At 39.3% G+C, this 23,489-nt stretch overlaps 1 protein-coding gene across 9 annotated transcripts in view; it reads left to right on the plus strand.

The window, feature by feature from the left end:
* The first annotated feature begins 1,929 nt into the window (after positions 1–1,929).
* prom1b (prominin 1 b) overlaps positions 1,930–23,489 on the plus strand; it is a 28,050-nt gene continuing 6,490 nt past the window's right edge. Inside the window, exons 1-27 of one of the 9 annotated variants that reach the window (XR_004021682.1) lie at positions 1,931–2,184; positions 2,485–2,579; positions 11,145–11,206; positions 11,768–11,794; positions 11,896–12,101; positions 14,663–14,783; positions 14,890–14,953; positions 15,054–15,143; positions 15,485–15,508; positions 15,737–15,954; positions 16,070–16,144; positions 16,247–16,310; positions 16,441–16,449; positions 16,805–16,964; positions 17,364–17,516; positions 17,870–17,993; positions 18,104–18,207; positions 18,409–18,493; positions 18,593–18,739; positions 19,116–19,187; positions 19,617–19,709; positions 20,278–20,370; positions 20,578–20,595; positions 20,771–20,824; positions 20,937–21,017; positions 21,926–21,994; positions 22,214–22,303. Coding sequence is in view for 2 of the 9 variants with exons in the window: in XM_030757543.1 (XP_030613403.1) it covers positions 2,309–2,579; positions 11,145–11,206; positions 11,768–11,794; positions 11,896–12,101; positions 14,663–14,783; positions 14,890–14,953; positions 15,054–15,143; positions 15,485–15,508; positions 15,737–15,954; positions 16,070–16,144; positions 16,247–16,310; positions 16,441–16,449; positions 16,805–16,964; positions 17,364–17,516; positions 17,870–17,993; positions 18,104–18,207; positions 18,409–18,493; positions 18,593–18,739; positions 19,116–19,187; positions 19,617–19,709; positions 20,278–20,370; positions 20,578–20,595; positions 20,771–20,824; positions 20,937–21,017; positions 21,926–21,994; positions 22,214–22,303 (2,574 nt within the window). In the remaining 7 variants the exon portion in view is untranslated. Of the gene's footprint in view, positions 2,580–11,144; positions 11,207–11,767; positions 11,795–11,895; positions 12,102–14,662; positions 14,784–14,889; positions 14,954–15,053; positions 15,144–15,484; positions 15,509–15,736; positions 15,955–16,069; positions 16,145–16,246; positions 16,311–16,440; positions 16,450–16,804; positions 16,965–17,363; positions 17,517–17,869; positions 17,994–18,103; positions 18,208–18,408; positions 18,494–18,592; positions 18,740–19,115; positions 19,188–19,616; positions 19,710–20,277; positions 20,371–20,577; positions 20,596–20,770; positions 20,825–20,936; positions 21,018–21,925; positions 21,995–22,213; positions 22,304–23,489 lie in introns of all 9 variants that reach the window. The other 8 variants (XR_004021649.1, XM_030757543.1, XR_004021665.1 and 5 more) reach the window with 8 other exon arrangements.

Below are 23,489 nucleotides of genomic sequence, written 5' to 3' on the forward strand. Positions count from 1 at the left end.
TGTATGTGTGTGTGTGTGTGTGTAAACACAGAAACAGTGGTGGGTGTTTCAGTGAAAGGAGTTGATGCCCTCCCTGTTAACCAGGGAAACACTGCAGCCCACTGTTCCCCTTGAATGGACATTTGGAGGGGGTGTCTGTCATCACACACAGGGAGGGCTTTTTGCTGAAGGTTCAGCTCACATAAATGGTCTGGCTACATGACATCTCTGATTATGTTGACATATTTCAGGTTTCTACATTTAACCAGTACAGTGTCACATAAAACTCCATGTGAGATGAGAGAGGATGAAAGAGAGCACTGACTCATAAAGCCATCAAAGCAGTCTTCTAAGACTTAACCAGACTATACTGTTACTCTGGAACTCAGTGTTGTGTTTCAGCCCTTTTTCAACTCAAACCTTCCATCTTTGCCAAATGTTCCCTTCCCTGGACAAATAGACAGCTGCTAAGTGACCAGACTCACATTTATACAGAGGTGAGGTTTTGTCTTATTTAAGCACAGAGAAGGGGTCAAACTTTTACACCTATATTGGGAAAAATTTTCAGTTTAAAGAGGACCCATTATCCTTTTCCTCTATTTTCTTCTTTGTTATATATACTGTTATAATGGAGAATGCTTATTCACGTGAGCTAAAAGCTCAGGCTTCAGACTGTTATACTCAGTTTAGACATTTTTTCCTACTCTTGGCTCTTTATGATGTCACAAACAGTGGGCATCTTCATGCTCATCTCACATGTACAAATGCTGTTCTTACCTACTGTTCAAATCTCGAAAGCAGCAGCCAATCAGAAGATAGTTACCTTAAAGAGAACTAAATCAGCAGAGTAAGATAAATAAGGATTATTTTGAACTTATGAATCACACAAAGCTACTCTTAAAGTCAGAGAAAAAATGTATCAAGCTTGAAATAACAGCTCGTAGACATGATAGTTCCTCATTAATTAAGCCTTCCACAAATAATGATTGCTGTTAAACACAGGGTGGAAAGGGTTATGTAAAACTTCAAAAATTATTAATAAGCTGAATCACACTGAAAACTTCTACCAGCTATCAGCTCAAAAGTTTGAAGCACAGTTAAATGGAAATATTTTAAAAAGGTGCAAAAAAAAAAAAAAAAGAACAAAAGCAGCTCAAGTTTAGTTCTTGAGATGAGAAGCACACAAACTACAATGTCATATAGTCAGGCTAAACTTACAGGTGGATACAAACATCCAGTAGTGACCTGTACATGTGTGCTTTGCTGCAGTACTTTAAGGAATTCCATCATCTGCAAAATTTCTTAGAAAATGTGATATTAACACAAAACAACTACAGAGCAGCACTCTTTTGTGTCCTTAAAAAGGCATTTTGCCTGTGTTGGAGGGGTGGGGGTAATTAGTAATTTATGATGGAGTATGTCAACACTAATTTTGTTTGAAAATGCTGCATTTTAGTTTTTATTAGTTTTAATGTTAATTTCACTCTTTTTTTATATGCAGGAGGCAACGTTTAGTCTTGCAGACATCTAAAGTCTCAATAAACGTGTCCACCGAAGCATCATCAGGCAACCTGTGATTTTTTTATTTATTTATTTTTTTACCGTACTAACAAATATTTAAACTAAGCATATTTCCTCTTTATTTATTTTTTAGTTAGTTTTTCAACTTCACAAAATTATTTCACTTGTTTTTTATTTTAGTTAACTAAAATGTAAACATCTAGTTTTAGTTTTACGACAACAACCTTCTAAAGCACAGGCACTGAATAAAACTGCCTCTTAAATCCCTCTTTTCGTTTCCTGTTGTGAGGTCAGCAGGCCTGCTCAGGTGAACCACGGTGACCCTTTGCTCGAACAGCACACCTGTGGGTGAGACAGAGAGAGTCAATCAGTGCGGTCCCGCGCGGAACAGACGCTCCCGACAAGCTTTCGGACGCGCGCGCGCCTGTTTGAGTCTTTTTCGTGCGCGCGAGATTAGGCTGCTCGCAGCCCGAAGCCGCCGGAAGTGTGTGAGCGCTCGTCTTCGGCCGCCGGTCCTCTCAGTCGTCGATGAGCTCCGGGAAGATGTTGGTGATGACTCCGTGCCGAGAAACCTGGACCTAACGGCTGCTACAACCTCGACCGTTGGATGTTAAGTTTGAAACTTTATCTCTGGACGGCTGTTTTTGCCGTGTGGGGATAAACACCACCGGGAGGGACAGGTGTCACCCACCCTTCTCCCCCTTCCTCCATCCCATCCCACTGGGGCTGGCAGCTTTCTATTTGTCTCCCTCTCACACTTTTTTTTTTTTTTTTTTTAAACAAAACAGAGCAGGACTTTTTGTGAGCCATGCTGTGGACAAGGTGGCTCGTCCTGTTGCTCTGCTGGGGGGGCACAGGCAGCGAGCGACATGCGGATGAGAGGGACGCGGTACCGGCTGAGGTCCGGTCGGACTCCCGCAGAGAGCGCTCCCCTCCGCCGGTGGAGCCGCTGGATTTTGGGTTTGTACCCGCGGCGGTTTATGACACCCACGCTTACTACGAGCCAGGGACCATAGGGATCCTCTTCCACATGGTCCATGCGTTTCTCTACATGGTTCAACCGAACCACTTCCCCAAAGGTGAGATTACTGTCACCCCCCCTCTCCACCCGGGGCTCTTGTTTCCTATTCCCATGGCATTGTCAGGCCTTTACTGCTTGCACAGAAGACAAGTGTTTTTAACGCTTGACCTAATTTAAATTCAGCGTGCGTGCGAAGCGAACAGGTGTAACCCTTCACCTTTTAATTAGTCTACCTGAGGGGAAAGTTCAGCAAGTAGTATTAGCACGGTTTGTTATGACCACACACTGGATTAAACCTGTTAACCCTTAGATAGCGTTTATAGATGAGTTAGATGACATCACCAGAGGTAAATTAATCCAGACGTTGTCCTACAGATGCTCAGTATACATACTAATGTTTATGCATATCTATATGTAAATTAGAAGTGCACAGTACATATAAGGCCTAAGTGCATTACTTGTCAGTGTTATCGGGATTCTTAAAGGCGCATCATAATTACAGTGCATTTATGTAAAAAGTGGCAATCATGGGGAAAAGTGTAGAATAGAGTGTGCATGTTTATATGCAGGGTTTCCCTTGGCTCAAAATGGGCCTTCTTGAGGTGAAGCTCTATTGGTGTGCATAGAATTAAGGTAATGAGTCTGTGTAACCTCACTTAACAGAAGTCTGGATTTTTATCTTATGTCTAGCCATTTGAAAAACAAATTTAATGATTAGGTAAAAATAAAATATATTTTTACATGAAAGAAAAATCTTGATATGCATATTCTACATTAAACCATGGGTTTGTTTTACACAGTAAGTAACACCTGTTATTAAAAATATTCTAAAAGTGGAGTGAACTGGAGGTATTATGATCACTATGATAGAAACAGGTGGCCTGCAGCACATATGTCTGTTCAGCACCAATTGTTTTCCATCTAAACTTAGGCTAAAAGGTTTGCATCCACACAAGGGGCCCCCCAGCTATACCCAAAGGTAACAACATAATCAAACAGTAAAACCAATTGAAGAAAGAAACCAAAAATTTGTATCCTGATTTAGACAAAAGACATTTATTTTTAGACTAATTCTGTTTACTGCCCATGCCCACGCTTATGCCATGATCTGTTTTAAGAGATCACAAGTCAGAGAGCTAAAAAAACACTGACTTGGCTCACTGTTTGAGGGTATCAGGACCTGATTGCCCTGCTGTAAAACATAAACCAAACACCAAAGTCCAAAAAAACAGTCAAAACGTCAAAAAGACTGCTGAGGCAGGAGTTATTTGTACTGTGCTGCTGTGTCTGTAACCATAACCTTAGAGGGGAAGCCTGTTCCATACCTTCAATATGTAACCCCCCGATTAAAATGCCTTGAATTCAAAGAGCACAGAGGGGACGGTATGCCGTGACGTGGTGGGCTTGTCGAGCAGACTAATGGGATTCATAGCTGTCATAAGTCACGAATCATCTCCTGCAAGCCCATGTTGGAAGACTGAGGTGATTAATAGGTGAACACGGGATCAATAAAGCATAGTGATTGCTGCTCTGTTGTCCTCATGGTGAAGGTCAGTAATCCAGTGATCACATCCCATTAAAAAGCAGTTTGTTTGTGTCTTATATGTGTAACTATAGGTGGTCACGTTGGAGGATGACTCAGAGCAATAGGATTGAAGGTTTTAAGATGCTGCCATTTCGGTGTCCAGGGTTAGGGCCGCTGGTTGGCTAATCAATTAGCAGATCAGCGATTAACGGAGGCTTTCTCAGTCACCTCCATCACAGCATAATACCTTAATCCACTGCACCATATGCTGCTATTTCCAGTATGATTCACTATCACCCACACACACACACACACTGTCCCTATATGTATATATATAAATGCTTTACACTACCTGATCCTCTGAGGCAATGACAGGTGTGTGTGTTCATTTCTGCTGGTTGCAACAGTCAAGCAAAGCTGTTATAAACCTGAAATCAAGAGAAGGTGCTATAATTGTCTTTCTTAAAGTAAGCCTAAGCATCCACAGAATATTTTTTGTTCCTTTCCTTGTGTGCTCTAAAATGGTTCAGTTAGTAGTTACTCATAAGAAGCAATCATTTAATTAAAAATGATAATCATACTAGTTTAAATAGTTTCACTTTGAGAGGTTACTTTATTTCACAATGCATGTGACCGATCTTCTATGTTTTCCAGCTTGTTTACAAATTCATTTTCAAGCTACAATATCAAAGTTATTTTAACATTAACCCAAGTCACAGTATGTAGAGATTGGTGCAAACCTTGATACTTAAAATGTGAAATAATAACAGTATGGTAATATTAAACCTATTATTGTAAATAATCCACCACCACTGCAGATGTTTACAGAATCCCATCCACCTCCCTAATCTCATATTTTGAGTGATATTGGTTTCCCAAAAGAATGAAACATAAAATAAATTTTTGGATGAAACATTGTCACCCACCCACCCCACCCCACCCCCGCCCCGTTCCCAACCCAAACAGCCCTACCCTGTTACACTGAAATGGTAAGAAACATTCACTATTCAAACACAGTGCAGACAAATAATGAACAGGGGGTACTAGTAATCAGATAACCATGCAAATACATATACAAATGACATGCATTTATAACATAAATCTACATGTCATTACATACAGGAAAAAAGGAAGGAAGTGTTATGTAAATCAGAAATGTCCAGATGGGGCCATTTTCTTCACCTGATTCAGAATCGGTTGCCAGGTAATTTTTAAAATGATGTGCACAGCCTCTTATAGCATAGCAAATTTTTCCACAGTTAAGTGATGCATAAGATCTCTAACCCATGAAGCAAGGGTTGGAGGAAATTTATCTTTCCATTTAAGTCGTATAAGTCTCCTTGCTAAGACGGTGGCAAATGCTATCATGTTTTTGCTGCACAAGTTAAGACTGAGTTCTGGTGGTACCACTCCAAACTTCCTGTAACAGCAAGAGGTCGTACAGTTAATACATCACAGAAGATTTTGAAGATCAGTAGCCAGAAATCTCTTAGTTTTTGGCAAAGCCAAAACATATAAATCTTGTTTTTAAAAAATCTGATATTGACCTTTACCTTTATGTTGATTAGTTGAGATTAGCCTAATTTTTGGTTATATTTATTTGTTTGCTATGTTTGCTGAGCTGCTGCACAAGTATAGAAGACAAAAGTTATGAAGCATTAAGACTGATTTCATCAGCCTTTTGTAGAACTTTTTTCAGGTTGATGCCATTTGGTGGAAGGAATAAATAAGCTGTGTTGTGCTGACAGGATGAAAAAGTTTGTCCTAATAAACACAAATATTTTACAATGAGAAAACAGATTTTACGCATACTGGACATGTGATGAGATGAAAAGTTAAAGCTATACACCGGTGTGTCAAGACATATTGTTTTGTGCTCTTTGCGCGTGCAAACACCATTTACATAGGCACAGCCATATACACAGTAATTATACAAAAAAGAAAGTTACACATGCCCTGTGTGGTTAAAAAAAACAAAAAAAACATGTGGTTTGAATTTAAAGTTATTTGAGAGGATGTAGTTTTTGTAGTAGTATCTGTTGTAAAGTTTATGTATTTTTTTAAATAAAATATTGCCAAGTATTTTCCTATAGTTCTTTCAGAGGTGGCAGGCTTGTGTTTGGTTGTGATGGCAGAGATGAGATTTGTCAGATCTGTCAGAATGTTGAAAATTAATCAGTAAAGAGTTCATCAATATAATGTGTCAGTTATCAGTTTGTGTTAAAATCCCCACAAATCCCTGTTACTTTATAAATTTCATTTATTTTTGGAGATCCTAGCAGAACTGCTTGCGTCTGAGTGTTGGCAGAGAATAAAACGTGAGTTTTGGTTCAGTGGGGCATCATCAGTTCCAGACACTGGCTTTCCTCTGGGACTCACTCATCCCTTTTCCACTAACGGTGAAGAAGCATTTTTGGGCTCTTTCACTGAGCGTGGAGGCAGCGTCTTATCCCTCTGATACACACAGGCTGGATTAGAGGATTAGCATCCACAGGCTAATGCTAACACCGTCCTGCTACCACTACTGCAGATGGCATTGTCACACACACACACACACACACACACAAGTTTGGGCAAACACATGCACAGGCGTGCACACACAGATACTGAAAGTGGGTCATAGTCCTGGTGTTTGTCTGCTGGGTTTTAATTACTGTGATTGGTAGGGGAATATTTAGTTTCTTCAATTACATCACTCTCAAGAGGGCTGATTTAAAAACCTGCATATTTGCATCTGAAACTGCAGACACATTTTCTGCTGGTTTTGTACGCCTGTTTATATTAAAAATAACTTTTTCCAAGGACAGTGTCTGCAAATATTTGCTGATCTTATCTCCAAATCATTTGACAGCTGAATGTCAGCAACTACTTAAATAAATGAGCTTTGTTTTCAACATTTTTTATGCTGTCCATTCATTTTCTTAACTGCTTATCCAATTCAGTAACACAAGAGGCAGTGTGCGCCCTGGACAGGTCACCAGCAGGGCTAACACACACACCCACAGACAACTATTCAGGCTATGATTCACACCTGTGGCCAATTTATAATCACCATTGCATGTCTATGGTCTGTGGGAGGAAGCTGGCTTTTTATTCATAATTTAAAGACTATTCAATTAATTTATAACTCATTATGTTAATTAATTCCCATCTCTTCATATGTGAACCTGAAGCATAGGCCTAAGTGTCTTGTACAAAAGCATAAAAAGACATGGCACTTAATCCTCTTAGTAGTTTTGTTGTAGCTAACAGTTGGCTTTAACTTTCTTTAGTGTCTCATGCTGACATGAAGTACTGTGCTTAATGGATTGTGTGACACTCAGTAAAACATGCGATTATTTGTTGGAAGTAACAAAAGTGCTCTGCAAACCTGTCACTTGTATTGTAATACTGTAATATTGTAATACAAATAACTCAAGAGCTGCAGCCCACAGCATCATCACACTTGCATGCAGCAAATGAATAGGACTTTTGAATTTCAGAGGCACAAAACTTTGAAAATTTTTTAACCAAGTTTTATATAAAAGGAAAAAAACCCAAAATCGAATCAGTCAGTGTCTGTCCATATATGTTAGCTCATGGTGACTTGGAAGCAGCTGTTCCCAACGTGGGGGTTGGTCAGGATGAAGGAGTCACATGATAAATCTGGGAGGAAAAGACAAGAAAACACGGTTGGGACTGATTAGATTTCTTTTTGCAGAGCTTTCCACTGTGGTCATCTTACTCACTGAAGCAAAATTATATAATAAAAACAAGCCTTTAACAAGCCTGGATTGCATTAAATGGCTAAATTTAAAACCCTTCTGTTCAGTCACAACTGTGAACTTGAATATGTGGGTTTTGTTTTATTATTATTTTGTTAACTGCAACACAAAGGCAAACACTTATGAATAGAAACTGACTAATATAGTCCTTAAGTCTATGATTCATGCATGCAAATGTCTCCTAAAAGCATCAGAGATGGAGGTTGGGTTGCATAAGGTGTTGCCCACACCTCCCAGTAATCTCTCAGCACAGGTCAGTGTAGAGGATTGTGTTTCCAGATTACAGTAAGAGGGTTGTAAGTTCTGATTTGTGTTTGTATCTGTCAGAACAACTGAGTAGCAGATGAGATTTTTAGATTATTATTTTTTATTTTTGGTCTTACATGGGTCTGTCCATTCTGTTGCAGCTTCAGCATTGTCTAAGTTTAAGAAAAACACTCAAAAGATCCTAACATCAGATCCTGAAAGCAAGAAAAGGGCAAATTTTGCATGTGGATAAGCAGTATTTGCAGATTAAAAAAGGGTACTGCTGAGGGTGCATGAGATCATGCTGGGCAGCAGTCTGTTCATCCTTTATAAGGTAGAAGTGTGATGCTTGTTTATCCCTTCTCTTGCTTTCATTTGCCGTAGGTGCCTCCTATACTGGGTCACTGAACTAAGCCATCTAAGCTTAACTGCCCTTAGTGGCTAATGCTAACTAAGTATCTGAGCAGCAGCAGGTGGCACTGATGCTGTGAGGTGCTCATATACTGCATCTGCAGAGTTAACCAATAAAGATGCCTTCACACTATGTTGGCAGTCTGACATTTTCTCCAGGCCGGTTCAAACAGAAATGCCAGCCACTTTCCACCACAAGAAGAAACACCGTACTGGGTATTGAGAGGATTATCTATGTGGTTACAAAAGATGCCACAAATCACTGTTCCCGTTCTTTGACTGAGCAGAAATGTTTGATAAGCCTGAAAATGCAAAATGGAAACCACAACGTGATTAAAAGGCAGTTTGGGTTTCAGCCAATCAGTCAACAAAAATAAATGCATACAAAAGTAAATTTAAACACAAAATGTTCAGCTCATACACACAGTGTTCTGTACAGTAATCTGGAAGATGTTTTCCTTTGTTTTAATAGTACTCAGTATGGAGTTTACAGGACATAAGAGCTGAAATGATAAGACAGCTAATTGATTAGTTAATTGATAATTAACTACTTTTGCAGCATGAAATGTTAAAAGTTCCGCGATTTCGGGTTCTCACTGTGTGGATTTGGTTCGTTATTTCTGTCAGATATATCTGTAAACTAATTCAGCAGGAGCTTAAAAGACACCACCAGAGTTATTTTCTAACATGTTATGAACAATCGATAAATCTGCAGTGAAGGTGGACATTAGTTGCGCACTTTCCACAGGAAAGAAAGCAATTTTAACTGTTTGATATGTTTGGTACAAACATTAAGACACCTTTAATGACCAAAATGTACTTGAACATTCAAAAAAAAAAGAAAGCTATAAACAAATGTAGGCATTCTACAGTTCATCTCTGTGCACTTTCTCACCTCAGCAAGTGTGCATACAGAATCCAGAACCTGTGTGTGTGTGTGTGTGCGTGTGATGTCTGTGTTAGCATCCACCTGCTAAACTGGTCTCCATCAGCTTGCCATGTGCAGTGGCTCATACCATGTTACCAATCTGAGAAGCTTTGCTGTGGGCTTGCAGTGAAGCTTGCACTGATTTAAAACTGGAGATGGAGGCACAAACTGTGTGAACATGATGCAGAACTAAGCTGGATGAATGCAATGTTTGTTTGTTTGTTTTTTTTAATTCAGGGAAAATGAATGAGTTTGCCAACATTATCATGTTGACCTCAGGGTTTTTATAGTTATCTTAAAAAACAAAAAACATTTTAATTAACTGAAAGAAAAAAAAAAACAGACTTTTGGAGGGAAATGAACTGAAACAAAAATGTAGTGGAAATGTCCTTAATTTTAATTTGTAGCTGATCTGGCCAAATGACTGATTTTTAAGCAGACTTGATGATCATACGATGAGTCTTCACTCAAACTGTGCTCAAGATCATATTTTTGCCACTTCACAAGAACTGCTTCTCAGAGTATTTGTCAGATTTTAGATGAATTTGTCCTGGATATGACTGTTTGTTTGCAAGTCTCCTTCACTTCTCAATAGATGTTAATTCTCATTATTTATTTTACTTATTTATTGCCCTGTTGTGCCAAACATATTTGCTTGATTGATTTTAATTCTCATTAATTTGTGCAATGTTAAGATAACACAACATTCTTTCTGTACTTCACACTTTACAATAACTTGTGTGAAGTTGCTTGAATCGTGAGCTATTACGTCATTGACATTCTGGTCGGTCAAGTTTATCAGCACAGCTTGCCTAATGGGGCCTTGATGCAAATGTTTACTGAGACCTGGGATCTCCAGATGACAAAAAGTCAGAGGTCTTCACAAAGTGTTTTGTATTGTACTCTGAATTTCTGCATTACCAAATTACATTATAGTAATTAAAATGACTAAAACGAACACTGAAACTAATAGAAGCTAAACTAAAAGTAAACATTGTCAAACTGTCATATAAAAGCTAAACTCACTCTGGAAACTAACTGAAACTAAATGGAGTTAGTTAAAAAAGATCTGAGTTAGTTAAAACAAAAACTTGAAATAGAAAAAATGTAGTGACTTAAACCACTGATTTAATGTGAGAAATCTGGCAAACTGATAACAAATGCCATGAAATGTTTTAATAGCACAACTTCAAACACCCTCTGTTGACTTTTTAAATACAACATGTGATTCTATTTCAACTGTAACTTAATACATAGATATCCTTCTGTTCTGGCTTTTAATGCTGTCAAATAAATGTACATGCAATATGTGTGTGTGTGAGAGCTTGTGTCCAGTAGAAGTGTATAGTAATCATCTTTTACATGCTGAGTACCACTGTGGGTGAGTCACAGTGCAGGTAGGCTTAGTGTTGGCTGACCTATATACAGTAAACACACAGACAGCTGGACTGAGCTGAAGTCTCCGGTGACAAACCGCACAATTCAAACAGCTCCAGTTAAAACACTGAAACACAGTCTCAGTGCCGCCCTCTCCTCGGAAATTAAAAAATGATCCCACATAATCCGTGTTGTCTGCTTATGAGCACATAAATGGATCCCCCCCACACACACAAACACACTCCACCTTCTCTTGTCATTGCATACCTCTGTAAATCACTGCTGCACAAGTGGTCTTCACTGTGCAGCACAGCATCTGCACTTGTGTATGTAAGCACTTGTCTGTACAAATATGTTCTTTCTTTTTGGTAGATCTCATTGTCAGAGTCATTCAGCAAAACCTGGGTGCATTCAAAATAGAGGAATGGAGAAAGGTATGTTAAAAAATAAGTGATGGAATTACTGTACAGTGCAAATACTTTTCTGAAATATTAATACGAATGGATGTTATTGAAGTGTAACTGAAGACAACTGAAAGATTGTGTATTTGCAGGTGTAGTGGAAATGTCATTTTATTAATTTAATGGGGACACACTGCCCACAAATAAGCTCAAAATATTACTAGTAGATCACATTGATTAAATCTTTGAAAGAAGCATGATTTAATCTAATGCTTTTTTTCATAACAGAAATGTGACGGTCTTAAAATTGACCAGTGTATGAAAGAAAAAAAAATTTTTCTTTTTTTTCCCTGAACTGTCTCTCTTTAATGTTGTCTAGTCTTATATTGTGTGTCATTTACTAAAATTACAATAACACGCCTCCTTTTACTTCACTTCAAAGTAATTGTGTCGTGTCATGAAAGACTTTACATGTAGAAATGGGGGTTCTCTTTTCTTAATCTCTCGGCTGTCACGCTGACTTGTTTTGTGTGCCTTTTTGTGTGTGTGCTTGCGTGATTTCTGCGCACGTCCACATGCGGTTTGGTGCTTCAGCCAGAAAACGTCGTCTTGTTGCTGCAGGTAAACTCCTCACTACAGAAATTTCACAGATGATTTTCACTGCATATTTCTGTAAAAGGTAAAGGGCAAAGAGCGGGCTGACGAATGCTCTCCTCCTGCAGTGGATCCAGTACGAGTCGGGATTCCTCGTATGCGCAAGCTTTGGCGTCGTGTTTGTGGTCCTCACTCCCATCATAGCCACGTGCTTCTGCATGTGCCGATGCTGCGATAACTGTGGAGGGGAGATGCATCAGAGGCAGAGGAAAAACGCCGACTGCCACAGAGGTTTCTACACCGCCTCGCTGGTTGGCACCACCATCTTCATCATGTGAGTCATCATCCTCTTCTTTAGTTATTTCCCATCATTGTCAATGTTCTTATCTCCGAAATGAGGATGATTTTTAATTTCATTGACAGAAATGAACAGATTATTGGTGTGACTCTGCTCTGGATGCGCATATCCTAAACTTCTGTAAAAGTTTTGGATATACTCAGTACTGGGATTATTTATTTATTTGTTTTTTTTATTTAAACATGCAGTGCTGTGAAAAAGTATTTGCCCCCTTCTTGATTTCTTAGCTTTTTTTGAATATTTTTGGATCATCAAACACATTTTTATTTTAGACAAAGATAACCTGAGTAAATACAAAATGCCGTTTTTAAATGATGATTTCATTTATTAAGGGAAAAAGCTATCCAAACCTGCCTGGCCCTGTGTGAAAAAGTAATTCCCCTTTTTGTTAAATCATGAATTAATTGTGATTAACCACATTTCCTGGAAAGCTGAGTTCAATTTCACCAACCACACGCAGGCCTGATTACTGCCAGACCTGCTGAAACAAGAAATCACTTAAACAGAACCTGTCTGACAATGTGAAGCAAGCTAAAAGATCTCAAAAAGCAACACATCATGCCACAATCTAAAGAAGCTCAAGAACAGATGAGAAACTGACCACTGACACCTATCACTCTGGAGAGGGTTACAAAGCCATTTCTAAGACTCCAGTGAATCACGGTGAGAGCTTTTATCCACAAATGGAGAAAACTTGGAACAGTGGTGAACATTCACAGGAGTGGCCAGCCTACCAAAATTACTCCAAGAGCGAATACTCATGCAGGAGGTCATGAAAGATTCCAGAACAACATCTAAAGAACTGCAGGCCTCACTCGCCTCGGTTAAGGTCAGAGTTCATGATTCAACAATAAGAAAGAGACTGGACAAAAATGGCATCCATGGGATGTCTCCACAGTCTCTACACCACAGTCTCTCAAAGCTGTATGGAAGTCCTTAAATGTTCTTTTTCCAAGGACAAAATGTAATCATGTAATTTTAAATGTTGCAGCACTTGGAAAAATGTTTTTTTTTTTTTTTTTTTGAGTAGTTGTTACACTTACAGATGTCCTTTAAATGCAGCTTCCTCTCTTGTGGGTTTAATACTAGACTGCCTTTCAAAGAGAAATCCTCACCCAATTGATGGAACCATGAATTCTGCTCTCTACCAGAAAATCCTGAAGGAAAATGTGCAGCTAAAGCACACTTGGGTTATGAAGTAATACAATGATCCAAAACACACCAGCAAGTCTACCTCTGAATGGGTCAAAAAAGACAAAATGAAGATTTTTGAGTGGCCTAGATAAAGTCTGAACTTAAATCAGATTGAGATACTTTGGCATGACTTTAAATAGGCTGTTCATGCTCAGAAACCCTCCATTGGGACTGAATAAAAACTATTCAATGGGCCAAAATTCCTCCACAGCAATGTGAAAGACTCATTGCCAGTTATCACAAATGCCTGATTGCAGTTGTTGTTGGCAAAGGTGGCACATTCAGGTATTAGGTTTAGAGGCAATTTCTTTTTCACACAGGGCCAGGTAGGTTTGGATACCCCCCCCCCCCCCCCTGCATGCAAACTCAAAACTATGCATAATGTTTTCTCAAACAGATTACACCCTACAAGCTAAATAACTATTAGGGGTCACCCCAGTCTATTAAAGGCTAAAATATTGAACAAATATGGTCCTGGAAGCAGTCTGACCAAAAACTTGTTTGATTTATTGAAGAGCTCCCTATGCTTAATAGAAGCAGCTAACAAAGAAAATAAACAAGTTAAATTCAAGTTAACACCCCTAATAAAAATGAACAGAGCTCCCCAGATCAATGTTGGAGCCACAGAACAATTTATGTTTAATTTTTCACATACGCAGCAGTTCTTGCTAACCTGCAAACAGGCTTTTATATTAGCAGATAAAGGGGATTTATTTATTTTTTTACTAACATGCAGACTTGTGTGTGCAGTGTACCTGCTAAATGGAAGGGACAGGCGCACTGAAATTTGATCTAAAATGTGCAGGACAGTTAGATGCTACTGATATCACTTGGCTGGCTGTGTGAGGCTTTGCCATATGAATGAGTCCTTTCACGGCACAAAAACGCACACTTGATTGTTTTTGTTGTTGTGACTTTCTGTTTCTGCACTGTTTTTTGTCTGCTACAGAAAGTCTGACTTTAACTCAGCAGAACTTGTAATGGAAAAGAGCTCTGCAATTGACCATTTGATACCTTAAATGGCAACATTATGGCTATGGGCATGATTAGATATTAAAGCCAAAATGTCACCACACTAAAAATAAGGTGGTTTTGCAATGAATTGTAACCACACAATCCATCCTACTACTTTCCTTTGCTTTGCATGTTTAGCTTGTACAGTACACTCATCTTGCATGATCAGGTGTTGTCAGCAACTGTAGAGAGCAGAGATGAATCTTAAGTGAGTGCAAATTAAACCTCTCAATGCAGGAGTCCCTACTATGGCACTGTGCTGCTATCTGCTGTTAAAGTGCAGTCACTACACCCCTCTTCTCCTAACTGATCCTGAGTGTGTTTTTCAGTCTGGGAGTTCTCATTGCCCTTGCTGCAAATTACAACATCAGCTCCCAGATCAAAAGCACTCGGCGGCTCATTAACACCAACATGAGAGACCTGAAGACGTTTGCAAACAACACGCCCGCAGTACGTCCTCACACTCATACAAATAAACCTCTGTTACAAACCCCCCCCCCAGAAACGCATAAACATATAATCAATGTCTATTAATACTGTGTGTCTCTTGCTGCAGCAAATCGATTACCTGACAGCCCAGTACACCACATCCAAGAACAAAGTCCTGTCAGACCTCGACAGTAAGCTCGACCCTGCATGTTTGCACGCAGTGTTTGTCTGATATCTCTCACTTTGCATAACTGTGCTTAACTTTCTGACCTTTCTGTGCCTCCTGATTAGACATTGGCCCTTTGCTGGGAGGTAGGATCCACATTCAGCTGGAGAAATCTGTGATTCCTTCGCTGGACGCTGCCCTGCGTATGGCAGGAGGTAACACTCTCTGTATAAACCTCCTGTTGAGATCACACAGATCAGACACAGTATCTCAAAGTTGTATGGAAGTCCTTGAATGTTCTTTTTCCAAGGACAAAATGTAATCAATGTGTAATTTTAAATGTAGCAGCACATGGAAATATATAATCTTTTTTTTTTTTTTTTTGAGTAGTTGTTACACTTACAGATGTCCTTTAAATGCAGCTTCCTCTCTTGTGGGTTTAATACTACAGACTGCCTTTCAAAGAGAAATCCTCACCTTTTTTTTTTTTTTTTTTTTTTTCTTTTTGCTTTTTTTCTTCCCCTCTATGATTCCCTCACATTTCCTTTGTCTAAAGCAAAAGTTGAGAGTGCCATCAAAGGTAAACTGAGCTGATTGGGACTCAGTGGTGCAGTGTTTGTGTTGTGTTTGTGTTAAGTTAGAAACAGTCTTTTGTTGTGGTTTTCCTCTGTGAGTTGTTCATCTATGGTCAGAGTAATTTGAAAGTTTTATGGTCATTTTAGTAAAGGAAAACATGAATAAAGCTCAAAGCCCGGTACACATATAGTCTAAATTGTTTCACATTTTTATCCTCCTGTGTTGTTTGTAGCCATGCGTGAGACCAAAGAGGCCCTGGAGAACGTCAGCTCCTCCTTGGAGGTGCTGCAGGAGGGGGTGGGAAAACTTCAGGCCAGCCTGTCAGGGGAGCGTGCCTCTCTGTCCAACACCCTGTCTGACCCCGCCTGCACCAACGGAGCTGTGTCGCACACCTGCAATGCCATCCGCGCCACACTTTTTCAGCTGGGAATCAATGCTGACTTCTCCAAGGTGATGAGAATCAATATGCTGTCTAACACACACACAACAAAATCAAAGGTTTTAACTGTGTGAAGCATCTCCAGGCTTACTAATCCTCCCTCTCCTTCATTTTTCTGTCTGTCAGCTCCCAGATGTCAATCATGCTTTGGCCAATGTCAATACTGTTCTGAAAACAGATCTGAGCAACATTGTACAAAGGGTTAGTGTCTGTCTCCTGTTCATCATCATCATCATCCTCTACAACCTAAAATTTTCTGTGTCACCTATCATCTTTATTTTCTCTGATTCTGATCACCTCTAGGGTTACGCATCCTTTAATGACACACCAAGACTGGTTAAAGAGCAAACTAAAAACATTGTTGCAGGTACACAAATGTGTGTGTGCATGTGCTTTCTCAGCTTTTAGCTCTGCTTTGTAAATGAGTTAAGAGTGAGTATAAAAGTCTTTCCTGTTCTTTCTTCTTCCATGCACACTTGTGGATAACGAAACCACAGCCCTGCCTCGTAAGTCTTTCCGTTCTGTTGGTAACCCCATCCTTATTTCTCCTGACCTTATTGAATTCCCCTCCAAAGGCTTTGGAACAGTGAGGCCAATCCCTTTATTTTTACTGTAGACTGAAAACATTTGAGTTTGACATTAAAAGATGAAAATGAGACAAAAGATCAACATCTCAGCTTTTATTTCCAGATACTTGCATCTGGATCTGATACACAGTTCAGAAGACAGGAATTGGTCTCACTGTTCCAATACTTTTGGAGGAGAAAGTACCTCCCGCCTACCTAGTTGATCTAAAGGATCCATTTATTTGTGTCTTTTTTTTTTTTTTTTTTTTTAATTGTTGTCATTGTTTGTTCATAGGAGTAAAAGGCATGCTGGATAAGATTGGTGCAGAGATAACTGGCTTCTCCAAGATGTTCCCAGTGGAAGCTTCTCTGGCAAATTTCACCATTTTCCTAAATGAAAGACACAAGGTTATTGAGTCCTATTACCCCCAAATGGACCAAATTGATTTTTACAGGTTTGTGTTTGTATTTAAAAATGTATTAACATTTTAAGAAATTGTGGGGACTCATCTTGGATTAAAAACTGTGGTCCCTAAAATGTTAACAGTAGTCTCAAAGAAACAAGACTTGGCTGTTACTGTATGAACACATTAATGTTCAGGTATGGTTATTATTTAGGGACAATTAAAATGCCCATTGGAAATCCCCTTTCTGTAACACTAGTACATTTGAGACTGTCTGAAAATGTGTGCCTTTATCCACCTTTTAAACACTTGGTTCCTCTCGCTGTAAAATCCTGATTTCAAGTCCAGTCAGCTGGGGGAAAAAAAAATGATCTTATCCTAAACGTGTGGTGGACGAATCCGGTTCAAGTTGCTGCCTGCACTTATTAAACCTCTCTGTTTATCCTTCAGGTGGATCGCCTGTGTGGCGGTGCTCTGCATGGTCGTCTTGGTGCTGGCCTTTAACATCCTCGGCCTGCTGTGTGGTAACTGTGGCTATGACAAACAAGCTACCCCGACAACCCGTGGCTGCCTGTCAAACACCGGGGGAAACCTGCTGATGGCGTAGGTTTCCACCACAACACTCACCTGAAGGGATCATAGACTTTTTTTTTTTTTTTTCCATGATCAACTTAAAACTGTAAAAGTGGCTTCAATCCATTTAACTTACAGTCATAGAACAAAGCCGGTGATCTAAAAGTTATAAAGTCTGTAATTCACAGAAAAGTCTACATAAAAAAGTTCAATCATGTGTCTTTAGGTGCCAAGAGTTTCAGAGTATTTTTTCTTTAGAGTAGTGCTGCTTTAGTCAAAGTTGGACCCTTAAAGGAATGTGTTCTGTTATAAATGTCAGGAAACAACAACAAAAAAAAACAATCAGATTTTTGTCTCTCAGTCTCTCTCTTTTACTCTTGCAGTGGTGTTGGCTTCTCTTTTATCTTTGCCTGTGTGCTGATGGCCATCATTACCACCCTGTTTGTTGTGGGTGGCAACGTGGAGAAGCTGATATGTGAACCTCTGGCTAACCGACAGCTGTTTAAGGTACTGAATGCACAAACATTTTTTCCCAAATTGTCTTATGTTCACTTTTTATCTGAGCCATAAAAGAGACAACACTGCTTCCATGTGTGTGTGTGTGTCTGTACCTGTAGATCATTGATACGCCATTCCTGGTCCATCCTGAAAAAAAGAACTTCCTACCTGGGATGCTGTTCCAGAATCCAAATATTGATTTAACTTTGGGCAGCATGTACAGGTAACAAGTCAACAGCTAAATCAATTACAGTGTGCATAACGTAAAAATATATACATGTTAAATGGTACAAATTTTTTTGTAAGAAAATAATTACCTCTGCACAACACATTAACATTCACTGTGTGCGTGTGCGTGTGCGTGTGCGTGTGTGTGTGTGTGTGTGTGTGTGCGTGCCTGCTCATCCATGGTTTTGTCTCATAGGGAGTGCTATGAGAACAATGGTCTGTATCACGCTCTGCAACTAGAGACCATGTTCAACATTAACTCCTTCCTGAACAGAACAGTGGTAAGAGTCGCTTTATTGTCCATCCCCATCACAGATGCATTGATGGAGGAAGGTAAATTACATCATGGTAGTCTAATTTACATGTTTGTTTCACAACAGTACAACAGGGACCTGGCCAAAGTGTTTGAAAGTGTGCAGGTGGACCTGCAGGGTGTCATGCTGCTGGAGCAGTCTGGCAGAGACAACCTCATCAACTTTGCCAACTCTGGAATTGGACAGATCGACTATCAGGCTTATCTTGCTGAGGTGACCTGTGTGCACATGTAGTTGTGTTCATGCTGCATGTCAGTGATACACACTGTATTACTTCCCTTATATCTGGCCACAAAAAGCACTTCTCTCCCCTAGTTATCCTTTCATACAGTATTAATGCAACGATAATCTTTGATGTTCACACACACACGTATACACTGAATTTCTCAGTTAAAGCTTATTTGTTCTGCAAATTGTATTTCTCTTAGTTAATAAAAAAGGGTTTTTAAATATAAACTTATTTTGTTAGTATACATGATTAAAATGCAATTAATTTTGGCTACACCTAATAACCCCCTCCCTTCAAACAAACCCTATCTAAACCATCCATATCCTAACCATTACTCATGTTTGAATTCCTGGTTTTTAGGTAAATAAAGGGGTCACCGTAATAGATCTGCTGTCCTTCTGTAGTGACCTGGAGGCTCAGGCTGACCAACTGGTGAGTGTCTCATTATTGTCCTTCTTAGAGTCCGTACACAAATAGCAGATCAGTATCTATATATTGTATGCATTTAGATGTAGTTCATGTAATACTGACAGCTGGTTGAATACAATAGGAATGCCATATATACATGCAAGACCAGCAATGATAAACATATATTCAGACAGCTTTGTTGAAGGAACTTTGACTCCATGCTCACTGCACAAATTAATGGCACTTGCATGGGTTCTGATTTGTACCATTTAAAGGCACATGGGCCTGTTACACAGGGATACGTTTGCATATGTACTTATTACGTGAAACAAAGGATAATAAATTCACTCTGTTACCTTAAAGACTAAAAATCTATTCTAAATTATCATAGAAACCGAAACAATATGTGTCTGCAACAAAATATTTTGTCCTTAACTCTGTGTTTGTTTACAGCCACGTGGTGCTCTGGAGAACGCACTGAGAGGCCACGCCAGCAGTATTAGGGCCATTCACAGGGATCAGGTGGTGCCATTGGAGCAAGCAATGGTAATCAACAACCCACAGCACAAATACCAACAACGCTAAGATTAGATACATTCAAGTCCTTAACCAAATTTTAGTGTCTTATTTTAGATACTCAGCTACCACCAACATGATGCCAATCACTTGTTAATTTTTATGTAGTAATTTCCTGGCAGCTTTTGGTTCACTCATCACACGATCATTAACAGAAGTAACATAAAAAAATGGAAAACTTTTTACCCCTTTTTTTTTTTTTTTTTTTTTTTTTTTTTTTGCCTCCACTGAGAATCGTATCTGTTAATGTGTCCATGTGGGTTTTTATGCTAGAACACATGAAACAAGCAGTCAGTGCAGTGGCTAAGCATTTTTGCCTTATCTTGCAGGATGGTGCCAACTTGTCAGAGCTGGCAATTCGGAGAAAGGTTTACCTCAGATTAGAAACGCATTATTAGCTTTTGGAGACTTGATTAAGCCAAAGGCTGTGTCTGTTAATGAAACAGACACACACAGGGCAGAGGTGAGGAGAGGAGGTGAAGATAACACTGAGTTAGTGCAACCTTGTTTTTTGTTTTTTTTTTAATGCTGCATGAAGTTTCTCTCCCATGATCCTGATTTTAGCAGCATCTCATCCCGTGTAGCAAGAGAACTTGTGATTGAGGCTAGCAGACACACAAGCAAGCTGCTGGCAAGTGACAGACTGAATGAGGCGAAAGTGTAGCATTACAACTGATCTGTTTTCAAGTGTGAAAGCATTATTTTGATGGGGGAAAACACTAATTATGTAATTCTGATAAACAAAGAAGGACTTCAAAGACTACACAGTCTATTTTTTGCCCTGTTCCTCAATGTTCCTTCTTTTTTTCCCCCTTTTTCTTTCATACAATGGTGACAGAAATATGTCAGAGCGCGGGTAAGCTGCTGTCGATGTACGGCACTGTGACAGTGATTTTTGCGTGTGTTGTCTTAGCGACGTGCTTCATGTTGTGACAGCAGTGGCGTGGTGTGATGGATCTGTATCTGTAAATAAGGATGCACTTATGCATGTGTCTGTTTCACTGTGTGACTGTTTTTGTGTTCTCACACAGAGTACCCTGAACCAGAGTATCAAACTGCTACAGAGGACATCCACCGACCTGCCAGTGAGACTGACAAAAACTGTTTTAATAGCCCACAAATAGCAGTGTAAACAATTATTTCCTTAAAGGCCCACCTCTTTCAGTGAATGAATCTTTCTTTCCTTTTCTCTCTGAGGTCAAAGTCACAAATGTCCTGAGTGCCATTGATGCAGCAGAGTACCTCATCGCTCATAATGCCTCCCATGTTGTAAAGCAGGTACATCAATCGGTGCTTCATTATAACATGGTAACGTGGAGAATTTAAAGATAACTTTTGAACACACAGCAAAAAGAAGGGTGCTTTCAGTGAAAGTAAATCTCAACCAATGGATTACAGATTTGTTTTTTTTTTTTCACAAGCCTAATTTGCCACGCATAAATGTTTATAAAAACCTTCTCCTCACAAAGTCTTGAATAATCTTAAAGACCTCATAGTACCATACTAACCCAGTGTAGCAGTTTGTTCTCATACTACTTGTGGTTTCTAGAGTTTCTCCAAGTAGAATGGGAGGCAGAGCCTTCAGCTTTCAGGCCCCTCTTCTGTGGAACCAGCTCCCAGTTTGGATTTGGGAGACAGACACCCTCTCTATTTTTAAGATTAGCCTCAAAACTTTCCTTTTTGATAAAGCTTATAGTTAGAGCTGGATCAGGTGACCCTGAACCCTCCCTCAGTTATGCTGCTAAAGGCTCAGATGATGCACTGAGTGCTTCTTCTCCACTCCTGTCTTTTCTCTCCCCAGGTGTCTTTACACCAACACTGCATGTAGTTAAACTGTATTCTCCCTCCCACCAGTGTGTGTTTTGTCTTTGTCTCCCTATACTCTCCTTTTTTTTTTTTTAACATCCTTTTTTTGAATTGGATGTCAGATTTTGTTCTCTGGTACCACATTTGTTGCCTCGGAATAAAATGACTTGCTTTTCTGTGGCCTCTCTAAGTGCCGTTGTAAGCACACTGATCACATTAAACAAACATTTGTGATTGCAATCCAAACTCAATTCACTGACTAAGAATGTCATTATCATGGTAAGAGCTCATCTTTATCCAGCAGGGAAATTGACTCCTGAGCTTAAAGTCTCAACTCTGATCATAGCCAGTATTCCTAACTGTTTTTTTTGTGGTTATAGGAAACAAAGATGTACGTGCAGGGTTTGGTGGGATACTTCAAACAGTACACAGAATGGGTTAAAAACTCTGTGAGTACTCATTTTTCTCTAGTGTTTCTCTCAATGTCTTTGTGTGCAGTTTACTGTAGAGTTCCTCTGCCCATTCAGATTAGCTCAGCCTGTGCTTAATTTAATTAAGTTAAACAAAGTGTTTATGTTTTAGTAAGTTGAGAGCTGTTGATTTAGCTTGAAGTCAGAAATGTGAACTCTGAGGTGAGATCAGCCAGCATGTGTGTATTTTTCCTACAGCTAACTGCAGAAGTAGCCCAGTGTAAACCCATCAGCAACATTGTGGACAGCATGGAAATAGTAGGATGCAGCTTCATAACTGACTCAGTGGTAAGTCGTCACTGTGGTTACATGTTTGTGTGGATGTGATTAGGCTGTTGTACAGTGCATGTACCTTCATGTGTCTGGATGTAAACTAAAAATATAATGGTATCTTTATGTGAACCGTTTGGGGAGTTCTGGGTTCTTAAGTTGTTCACAAACATTGAGATGAAATAAAGCCTGTTTTGTGTCAGGGCCGGGAATTTACACACACACACACACACACACACGGATTCTTCAATGGTTTCACTCCTGACCCTGTGGAGTTGTAACGGTTGATGTTTACATATCTGCTTGTATATCATGTACGCAAGTTCCTGAGAGTTTAATGAGCTCAAACAAACCAAAGACTGTGGGCACTGCAAACAGGAATTCAATTAATGCTCTGCCTGGAGCTACTGTACATGTAGATGTGCTTTTCAGCATGTGTGTTTCCTTGTGTGAAATACAGCAGAAAAAAAAAATGTGACACTAGTAGTAGTACAGCAAACAGTTTCATTATTAATTCGTCTGTCCATAAAGTTATTTGGGCATTTTAGAGTTTAATATTGACACTCCTGACATTTCACTGAATACAAGGTTATATATTCCCTAACGATTATATTAAAATGTACCTTGATTTGAGCAGTGTTGGATAGTAACAAAGTACAGGAACTTAAGTATTTGCAGTTACTTTACAGTTACTGTTTTAGTCTACTACTTTAAACCTGTACATCAGTACATTTCTGAGGTAATTAATTTTTTTATAGAACTCTATACAGTCCTTTGAAAAACTAAGTAGAGCCTTACTACTTCCATAGGAATTAAGGGAGTAAGTAGCAGCCAGGGGATAGTAATCAAATGCACTTGATTAATTGATTGTGAGCAAGTGTGAGCACCTCTATAAAAGGTTTTAGCAGTTTGTAGGTGTGTGTTAATACAGTGCCACAATCTTCTCAGTAATGAATGTCCCAGTAAATTCACTCCAGGGTCAGACTGTGCAATGCTCAGAGAACCTGCAAAAAACCCCCAAGAGCTACATCTCAGAATCTACAGGCCTTAGTTAACATGTTCAATGTTAAAGTTCATGACAGCACAATTTAAAAAAGGGGAACTACAATGGCTTATTCAGTAGGCTGCCAGGAGAGAACACTCTTCCATCTTAAAAAAAAAATAAAACAAACATAGCAGCACAGCTTAGGTTTGCCAAGTTGCA

The sequence above is a fragment of the Archocentrus centrarchus genome, chromosome 1, assembly GCF_007364275.1.
Source record: "Archocentrus centrarchus isolate MPI-CPG fArcCen1 chromosome 1, fArcCen1, whole genome shotgun sequence".
NCBI classification, from domain to species: Eukaryota; Metazoa; Chordata; class Actinopteri; order Cichliformes; family Cichlidae; genus Archocentrus; species Archocentrus centrarchus.